This window comes from Cricetulus griseus, chromosome 4 (genome assembly GCF_003668045.3).
Source record: "Cricetulus griseus strain 17A/GY chromosome 4, alternate assembly CriGri-PICRH-1.0, whole genome shotgun sequence".
Classification (NCBI taxonomy): domain Eukaryota; kingdom Metazoa; phylum Chordata; class Mammalia; order Rodentia; family Cricetidae; genus Cricetulus; species Cricetulus griseus.
The window spans coordinates 166392979-166403150 of record NC_048597.1 but is presented as its reverse complement, the minus strand read 5'-3'; the positions used below and the strand labels follow the sequence as shown (position 1 = coordinate 166403150).

The window sequence follows — 10172 nt, the reverse complement described above, 5'->3', positions numbered from 1 at the left end:
GTTTTAGGGAAAGCCATGGATGGCATTACAGGAGAGACCAGAGTGGGCTCAGGATTTTGAGAAGCATAGGACAAAGTAGGGCTCTGAGCTGGGGAGGTGTGAGGGTTCCTGTAAATGCATCCCCATTCACACTAGGATAGTCCCCCTGGGCCTTAGACGTCTGCCCCAGCACAATGTGAACTCCTGAGGGTCTCCTGGTCCCAACCCTCTGACCCAGCCTTGCTGAGAGCCCTTGGGAAGAGAAGCATGCCAGGTAAATGAGCATAGGGACAGGGATGGGGTCTGGGGGAGGCAGAAGGTACAAGCAAGGAGGCTGCTGAGCCAGGCACTGTCCTGTAAGGATGTAGATCCAGGGTTGCCAGGTTTTCCCAGTCTCCTCTCTTAAGAAAACAGAAACTCAGATTCCTTTTTTCCTGTCATCTTTTTTAAAAGACTGTCTTATATATCTACCCCAGGCTGGACTCCAAACCTGCTGTGTAGCTGAGGATGACCTTTAAATTTTGATCTTCTTGTACCACCTTCTCAGTACTGGTACTGCAGGCATTTCCCATTGTTCCCAGTTTATTATTGCACTGGGCATCAAACCCAGGGCTTCACACATGCTAGGCAAGCACTCTACCGACTGAGCTACTTATCCAGTCCCCAAGTCCAGATTTTTAAGGTGAAATTTACTGATTTTCAAATGTAAACACGGGCAAGTGTGCAAGTTATTGTCTGCATTTGCCTGTTGAGCTCCATGTCTGCTTGGCTGTGGCCTGGGAATGAGTATCTCTAAATAGGATCCTGTCCCTGGCTCTGATCACTGATCCAGGCAAAGAGAGATCAGGGTTCTTACTCCACATTCAAAGTCAAGTCTTCTACTGTCCCACAGTCTGTCTGTGTAATCCTGGCTGTCCTGGAACTACACCGCAGACCAAACTGTTCTCAAACTCACAGAGATTCTCCTGCGTCTGCTCTCAGAATCCTGAAAGTATAGGTATGTGCCATCACTCCGCCTAGCTTTTGTTCACGTTTTTTGTGACAGTAGCCCTGTTCTCTGTAACCCCACTGCTCCTGCAGAATCCCTCCCCCAGGCTGCACCTCTCTTAGATGTGTTGACCTCTCCTTCTCTCTAACTTGAGACTTTGGAGTGGTGAGTCTCCCTCCGTTGTTAGTCTCTAAGAGCCTCGTCTTCCTTCCGAACCAGGGATGCCCGTTCTACTCATCCTGGCCCTATAAACGCCCAAGTAAGCAGTCCCTTCCTTATGTACCTTGGGTTGGGCATGTTTTCTCACCAGGAACCACCATTCATGAATAATTCAGCTTGTGCCCACTGATGGATGCTCAATGCACTCAAGCTAGGCCAGCAGGCCAGGGTGGAAACACGACACAGGCCAAAACAGAAGCAGCACCCCCTCAAAGGAAAGAGCCTGGAGATACGTCCAACCAGTTTAATGACCAGTACAACCATGCAAAAGCCAAACCAGGGATGCACAAAGGTAGCAGGGGCCTGAGGGGAGGGCACTGTCATAGGGAAAATGGGGTTGCCTAATGTTTACGGGGAGGGGAGTGTAGGAGGAAAGACCCACTGGCTGTGCAGGCTGATGACACACTCCTCAGGGGGACTTGCATCCTGTCATGAAAGCAGGAACAAGCCTTTACTCCCGGACATAAATTCTTGTGCACACCACATCATCGGCGCCAAACGTCTGCCCGGAGAAGAAAAGGAAAACCAATCAGTACAGATGCCTGGGCGAAAATGTGTAAAGCACATCACCGAGACGATGGACTGCCCCGTTTACAACACTTCATATCAGGCTTCAAGATTCCTGAGCCATGTGTGCAAGCTAAGTGCTCCTCCCCTAAGCAAGCTCCCACTCAGCAAAGAGGGCAGAGCAATAGGGCAGAGAACTACACTATATGCAAGTCTCCTTTGCTTCCAGAACCTGTTAATCCTTGCATAAGATATGCACATTTCCTGGCTTTAGTTTTGAAATTGGACTGAAAGGAGATGAATGTCATATCAGGTATTTCTGAAGGGCTTCTGTGTCCTTTCAAATGCTTGCTGGAACTGTGGCTTGGAGACAAGGTAAAACTGCCGTCTGGGACGCAGCCTTTGACCTCAGGAAACAACAGCCTTATGTAAGGACAACCCGTCTTCTGTATATATATATATGGGTTTTCACCTTCACAGCCAAACAAGCACAGAATAAGAATACTCATTTAAAATTTGCATATATCCTAAACATGCATAACTTTTTTACATGCTATTATTCCCTAGACAATATATTATGACACATTTGCATGACATTCATGTAGTATTGGATGTTATAAGGATGGAATGATTGCAAACTAGGAATGATGCAGGAGGCTGTGTGTGGGCCAAATGCTACACCACTTTATATAAGGAACTTGAGCATTTAAAAATCTTGGTGTCTACGGGGTCCTGTAACAGATTCCCTATGGCTGTGGCAGTATAGCTATGATACATCACCTCTAAACTAAAACATGAGTATCAGATGCAAGAACACAGCATTGGCCTTCTGATTTAGCTCTGCAACCCATCTCTGGGCAAGGCTCTGTCCCTCTCTTGGCCTGATCAGGATGGGCAAGGGGTGGTGCTGAGGAGAAGGGTGACTTTAAATTGGGTATTCTGGAACTGGAGTTACAGACAGTTGTGAGCTGCCATGTGGGTGCTGGGAATTGAACCAGAGTTCTGTGGAAGAACAGCCAGTGCTCTTAACCACTGAGCCATCTCTCCAGCCCTGGAAGGATGACTTTAAACAAGATGGGGTCTGAAGGTTCTTTCCAGCTAAGACTCTATGACTCTTTGTTGGCTAAAGAGAGCATGCAGATCCTTCCACAGGTGGGAAGAGACATGTTTCTTCTGGTCCCTGAAATGGTAGCACCTATATAAGTAAGCTGTCTCCAATCCCCACAAACTGTCAATTACTCACAGGCTTGCTCTCCTGAGGTTCTCACAGTCAGAACAGAGAAAGCAAAGTGTATGTGCAAAAATCAAGGACAGAAAGGGTTGGAAACATGGCTCAGCAGTTAGGAGCACTGGCTGCTGCTTCAGACCAGGGTTTGATTCTCAGCACCCATGTGGCAGCTCACAAGAGTCTGTAACACTACTTCCAGGAGATCTGATGGCTTCCTCTGGCCTTCACGGGCACCATCACACATGTGGTACACAAAAAATACATGCAGGCAAAACACCCATGCACATAAAATAAAAATTGAAATAAACAACAAAAAACAAAGATAAAACCTCCCCAGTTGGCAGCCTTGATGTGAGTGTATATATATATATATATATATATATATATATATATATATATATATATTTATTTGTTGCAGGGCCCTTACCTTTTGGGTTCCCCAAATGACTGGCAATTTAAGAGGAGCTAAAACTATTGTGCTATGAATTTAATTACCTCAAGGTCTTTAGACTCTTATTTAAAATCTGTTTATCTTGTCATCTTGGGGATAGGTTACAGGGTCTTACCCATGCTAGGCAAATGCTCTACAAGCCCCATTGTTTGATTTTAATCAACATAAGAGAACAGGATGTATTTCATATTCTTACCCTTGGAACCCTAAGTGACCAGATGCTCTTGGGATATTCACTAAGGCATCGCCTGCTTCCAAGAAATATCCTTTCATATAGTGAGTATTAAGGAGGTCCTGACAAGACGGGCAACTTAAGGGCTTTGTGCCTTCCCATTAGTGAGGAATGTAGATGAGTCTATGTCCTGGGCACATGTCGGGGATTGGGCTGGGGTACAGTTCCCATCATAAATCTACTTGCTAGATGTTGCGCCCCAAGAACTATGCTGATTTCCCAGAATTTCTTTGGCTCCACAGCCACATAAGTCTTTGGAACTCACCCAGGCAAAAAAAAAAAAAAAAAAAAAAAAAAAAAAAAAAAAAAAAAAAAAAACAGGTTCATGAGATGGGAGGAAATCCTCACATTTCTAACTCCAATTGAAAAACCCTTTCCAGCCTCCCACTGCATCCATTTATGCTTAGAGGTTCCAGAAAGAAACTCTATAGAATATTCCAGAGCAGTGTGGGGGAGCATACTCAGTTTTCAAAGGAAGACAATTTACAGCCCATGGCAATTTACTGTTGGCTCTGGGGACACTTATTTCATCCAAACTAAAGTTACTTACCTCTCGTTACATGAAGATTACATCTCCCAACGTTTTAGATTTATTAACGATAATAACCCTTGAAACAAAAAGCCCACATTTCACATCCCAAATGCCAAGAATTAATGCTCCCTTTGAGGCTTATATATATGTTTTCTGAGCCAGGGAAGGATGCCTGGGGGGAACTGCAGTGTGGGGGCAGTAAGGGACAAAATGTGGTGGAATCCTTCACCATCATTTAGCCTGTGACTCCGGCTGCTCAGTATTATAGAGGTTACCAAAGTACCAGTTTTTTTTTTTTTTTTTTATGTAAACTGATCAATCCTACTTAATCCTCAGCTAGATTCAAGAACTAACATCATCCCTCCTTGCTGCCTCTGGTCCTTATAAACTACATGTGCCTGTTTCCCTAGATTTCCAAGTCCCAGCCTCAGACTGCTCTCTGAGTCCATGAAGTAGCCCTCGGCTGGAAACATTAGCCAGGTTGCAAATTAAACCAGCCCTTTGTCCATGAAAGGAGAAGAGCTAGTTCAATCATCCTAGCAAAGGCCAAGAGGAGAGGAAGAGGGAGAGATCAAACAGTCCCAAAGTAACAGGCAGCTCAATTTAGGGTCTTCTTGCAGGCTAAACATGTAATTTTAGGGCTGAAAGGAATCTCAAGGGCCACAGCTCAGTCTCATTTTACAGCCGGAGAATGGAGCTTGGGACTGGGAAAGGGGCATCTTTCCCCAGCAAACTTTTCAGGCTTCAGTGTCTAGGTAATAGGCCAGGAATTCTAACAGCGGTGATGTCAACAGAATGCCTAATGGAAAACAAAGAATATAAAGTCACCCACAAGGGCTTTTCCTTTTTCTAGCCTGGAGTGGGAGACATCAGTTAGTTCTGAAACACGGAGGAAAAGTAAGTGGGAGTTGTCTGGCCTCAGCCCTCCCCCTTTTACTCTGCATAAAACTGGGGAAGGTGTGAATAAGTTGAACCATTTGTTTTTCTTCTAGAGATAGGATCTTGTTCTATAGCTCCAATTGACCTGGAACTCATGGTCCTCCTGACTCAATCTTCAGAATGTCACATTGAAGAGTGGGTTAGATATAAACTTGACCTCACCAGGTAAGTTGTGCTTGGCTGTGGATATTTAAAATGTTTAAATGCACGGGGTGATGGCTCACACCTTTGATCCCAGTGCTCAAGAGGCAGAGGCAGGCAGATCTCCGAGTTTGTTAAGACCAGCCTGGTCTACAGAGTGAGTTCCAGGACAGCCAGAGCTACACAGAGAAACCTTGTCTCAAAAATAACAAAACAAAACAAAAATACCAAAAGCAAACACAAAAAGGTTCCCATCAGCATACTTTTAAACAGTGTCCACCTCCTCTAGCCCTAAAGAGTCCACCTTTCCACACCAGTGCATTTAGACATTTCCCAAACTAGCATTCCTTGCCTGGCTCCTGGGGGCCATTGGAGCTTGTAAGTCTGGAGTAAAAGTATTCTCCATGGCTTTGAATGCTGATGTAATAAAATTGGTGAAACTTTTCTCTACTAGCAAAATGGGTCATGGGGCGGGGCGGTAATCTCATGTGTATAAGCTGAGGGACCCCACAGAGGCCAAGCATGCCCAGCCAAGCCAGAGGAGACTGGGTATCACCTACCACTGAGACAGGCATAGAACAGTTTGGACAAAGGTCTGGCACTCCAGCCAGTCTCAGTTATGACCCTGGCCTCTCAGCCACCCCCCTCTCTCCTGCCAACCATGTCAGCCCAAGCTTTCTGCTCAAATTTTAACCTGTGGCAAATGTCTTTCTCAAAACTTGAGCATGAAGACAGCACACTTGTATGGCCCACCTCTGGGGGGTCACCTGGGGAACCCTGTAGTTGTCTCAGAGTCAAAGGGCCCTTACCAGGATCAGCTCGTCGTTGGCCAGCTCTCGGGTCCAGTAGGTTTTGGGGCCATCCCCCTCAAGAAGAGTTTGTGTGCAGTGAATCTTGTTCTCATTCTCCCAAGTGGGCAGACTCTGCAGGCAGGAAAACCATTAGTGATATTAATTACAGTCTGGGCAGCGGGACGAAGAGAACACAAAGAACACCGGAGAATAATTGCCAGGCAGGAAGGTAACACATGGCCCTTGTCAGCGGGGCACAGCATCTTCTCTGCTAAGCCACACGAAGTGCTGGTCATGGATTTTATGGAGTATAAATATACCTTATATCACACATACAAGGACTCATGGGAGCAGCAAAGCCTTGGACATGCTTTGCATCTCTAGGAATAAAATTCAGAACACACGGTGATTCACTTACATCAACACAGTGAACCTCTCCAAACAATTTGGGCTTTAACGTACCTTCATGTCAGGGTCACAAAACGTGACAACCATTGAGACCTCATGTTTGTAGCTACGCTGGTGGCAGATGAGAAGGTAGGTCCGTGCCCAGGTTCTGGACTAACACCCTCCTTTCTCTGCATTCCTCATCAGACACAGTAGACAGCCTGCTCTAATAAACCTGTGTCTGTCTCTGAGGATAAAAAGGCTTCCACTTTCCAGGTTACATCCTTCTAGAAACATTTGAAGGCTCTTCATGGGGGTGGAGGTGGACCCGCAAAAGGGGGGAGTCCCTGTAGTTCCCCTCGTCTCTATATACAGCAAAGTGGGTTACAGCTGGGCTGGGTGGTGCTGAATGCACACATAATCACTTTTTAACTAACACATGGGACTCCTTCATTAGGCAAAGGATGGGGGAAGGGACAGGGAATTCAAAGCCTTGTTCTCTCCAGGGTGTTACATGAGTCTTTTGTTGTTCTTAAATCAGAATTGCCCTCTCTGGCAGTGGTCAGAGTTAGATGTCTCCAAATTGAGCTTTACTTATTGCCAAGCCAACTTCTCCACTAAACACCCATTCCTCCTCCACTCTTTGCAGTCTATGAACCTGAGGATTGAACCCAGGGCATACCACATTCTAGGCACATGCTGCACCATGGCTGTATGTATTCCCAGCCAAGCATATCCTTTTTTTCTTTCTTCCCAAACAATGTGGTATCTTGAACCTTAGGTCACACTAGCTTCAAAGCAGAGATCAACTCTGATGGGCAAAGACTGTCTCCTGAGTGAGCCTGCTACTGGGGGCTATGTCTCTCTGTCCTTCCAAGCATGGTGACCAGAGTCACAAGTGGACAGGTATATGCTCAGGAAAGAGGAAAGAAATCATTTCCCATTGTGCCAAAACAAAAACAAAAAAACATGGGCACATTGAAAGACAGTGGAGACCCTGTCTCAAAAACACATAGGGACATTGCATGACAGTGCTTGAGCCTGCCTCAAAAGAACAAAAACAAAACAAAACAAAACAATGGAGGCACTGTAGGGCAGTGGGAGCAACAAATCCCTGAGGTAAAATTCTTTAGAATGTTGCTACAATACAAAGACAATTTTTCTCACTATGAAGGCCTGCCTAGCCTTGGGCTCACAAGAGATCTGCTTGTCTCTGCCTTTGGAGTACTGGGTTTAAGGGATTGGGCCACAATACTTGGCCTCATTTGCAAATATATTTTTTAGAACATTGGAAAAACTGGATATGGTGGTTCACTTTGTGATCCTAGCACTTGGCAGAAACAGGATTGATGCAAGTTGGATCCAGCTTGGGCTATAGCGTGAGATCCTTTCTCAAACAAACAAGAAAACAAAATACACAAAACAACAATCACAAAACTCACAATGGGGGACATCCTTTGTAAATGAGATACCAAGGCTGGCTTTACAATCAGTGCAAATTTTGCAAAGAAATACTGCAACATGAAGTCATTTGCTCCAAATCACTCTCTCGTCCTTTGGCTCATGTTTCAGAAATAAAAAAATAATAATAAAAAAACCTCTCTTGCTTGTTGGATATAGTGGTGGACACCTGTAATCCCAGCACTCCAGGGGGTGAGGCTGGAGAATCCTGAGTTCGAGGTCCCCAGGTCTACACCAGAGTTCCAAGCTAGCCTAGCCGGGGCTACATAGCCAGCCCTGTTTTCTTGTAAATCAATCTCAATCTCTTCCCGTCCCCCTCCCTCCCTCTCTTCCTCTCTTCCTCTCTACCCCTACCCACCTCTTTCTGCCTCTCGACCTTGAGGATTTAGAAAGGACATTTAGTACATTTTGTCAGCTAGAACCTGTGTTGCTTTTACTTCGGAAGAATTTCGCCATTCCCTTCAATACCTCGGTTAAACAAGGAAGGGCAGGAAGGGATGGCAGGCGATCCGGACTTTGCAACTGGATCCAAAGCGTCCTCCCACGGTCCAGGGACCCAGGGGGTGGGACCCTAGATCAGCCACCTCACCTACGACAGGTAACTCGGCAGTTGCGCACAAGAGGCAGCAACAGTCCCAGGAACCGCTACCCACGCCGCCAGAGTCAGCGCTGCAGGCTCGGCTAACGAGACACTAACCACAGGCAAGACCACACAGCCACCCAGAGCAAAAGCGCGCCTATTTGCGCCCGGGGGGTGGTATAGGAAACGGAGTAGGGCTTTCTCCTGAGCTCAGGATCAGCAGGTCACACAAACCTCTCGTGACACACCCTGCAAAGAAAGTGCGCCCGGTGTAGCGGGCCAAGGGTTGAAAGAGGTACCCGGGAAGGAGGTGCGGTCTGTATAGCCTCACCCTGCACTTGCGTCCGTCCACTGTCTCCTCCTCGAAGCCCTCTCCGACCTTGAAGTTGATCTCCGTGGTGCGCACGGTGGTGGATGTCTTGATGTAGAACTGATCCCCATCCTGGCGGATCTCCACGTGAGGCTTGGACGCGGCCGCCACTGCCACCTTCCTCAGCATGGCGTTCACACCTGCGCAAGGAAGCACGGGCTCGGGGCTCGGGTCCTTACTCCCAGACCTCTTTGACACTTCCCAAATCCTCTGACTTTAGACAGGGGTCTTAAATTAGTTCTCTCCGACCTCGCCTAGGCTTTCAGAGAACAGACACTGAGGCTCAGAGAGATGGCAAGTGGCTTTCCTGAGCTACCCAGTGCTTTCATGGCAAGATTTGGTCTCGAACAGTTTTAAAGCTCCTACTCCTCACTGTGGTCTAGGTCGAGATAAAGATGGAACCGTCGAGAAAGGCGCCAAATGTCTAGCAAACGTTAGTTGAATCGGTTGGTTCCGGAGCCGACTCTCCTCCGCGATCCGGGGGACTCACAGGAAACCCATTTATCACTCCTTAGACTCCCTCCTGCCTGAACCTCCCCGGGCCACCCTCTCTGGGACAGGGGAGCCTCACAGCTGCTTCTGGCAGACCGGGCACGCCCTCCGCACCAGCTTACCCAGCGCCTTGAGGAGCTCGTCGAAATTCTCGCTGCTGCGCATCTTCCAGGTACCGGCGAAGTTGGGCATGGTGGTGGTGGCGGCGGCGGCGGCGGTGGCGGTGGCGCGAAGGCAGCAGCAGGCACCGACCTCTGCAGCGGAGCGGTAACACAAGGCGCTGCAAGGAGAGACTGGCGTTCTGCGCCCAGCCGCACGCGCCTTGAGTCACTAGGGTAGCGCCCCCCCCCTTCTGGGGCCCCGCCCTCAGGTCCCGCCCCTGCCCTGCGCGAGCACGCGGGGGGTGGGGTGGCCCACGAGGGGTGAGCCCAACTCCCCGCCCTACCGTGGCCCTCATCATTCCTCGTCTTTCCAGCCGCCAGTGATGCAGCTTGGAACCCACTCTCCCCGGGTGCCTCCTCCGCCACGCCGCCCACACCCTGTTTTAAAATGGGTGGTGGGAGAGGGTTTAACGAAGCCAGGTCGGCTTGGAGGAGATATGTGGAGCTAGTTAGGTAGAGGGGATTCAGGGATCATGATATCATTTCTCTACTTTGGGCTATGTTTGAAAATGTCCTTTCTGTAGGGTTGGTTACAATGAATAGTAAGGCCATCGGGATGGGAACCACTTTTTTCCCATCCAGTCATACTTTCTGGCTGCCACTAGTGGGTCAGGGCTCCTCTGCTCCTGGCTTTTGAGTTAGCACATACTGTGAGGACCAATTAGAACGAATGGCGGGAAAGGCCCAACCCCCATCCCTGCCAGTCATGGATGT

At 48.0% G+C, this 10172-nt stretch overlaps 1 protein-coding gene across 2 annotated transcripts; it reads right to left on the bottom strand.

Annotated features, from left to right (window-relative positions):
- Positions 1-1573: 1573 nt before the first annotated feature.
- Crabp1 (cellular retinoic acid binding protein 1) lies at positions 1574-9489 on the bottom strand. 2 transcript variants are annotated; one of them, XM_027415126.2, is made up of 4 exons: positions 9420-9489; positions 8767-8945; positions 6026-6139; positions 1574-1688 (listed from the first exon to the last, which is right to left on the bottom strand). In XM_027415126.2, the coding sequence occupies exons 1-4, from the start codon at positions 9487-9489 to the stop codon at positions 1638-1640; spliced, it is 414 nt and encodes a 137-aa protein (XP_027270927.1). In that variant the 3' UTR covers positions 1574-1637. The 2 variants fall into 2 exon arrangements, with proteins under 2 accessions (XP_027270927.1, XP_035299045.1); XM_035443154.1 differs by lacking the exon at positions 6026-6139.
- Between the last annotated feature and the right edge of the window lie 683 nt (positions 9490-10172).

Bases quoted from the DNA above. Each gene is read 5' to 3' on its own strand.
- Crabp1 (XM_027415126.2), bottom strand. From the start codon at position 9,489: ATGCCCAACTTCGCCGGTACCTGGAAGATGCGCAGCAGCGAGAATTTC. The intron at 6,140-8,766 runs GTGAGGCTATAC...TCCTGCCTGCAG, and splicing joins TGGACGGACGCAAGTGCAGG to AGTCTGCCCACTTGGGAGAA. The intron at 1,689-6,025 runs GTAAGGGCCCTT...TTCTCCGGGCAG, and splicing joins CCAACGACGAGCTGATCCTG to ACGTTTGGCGCCGATGATGT.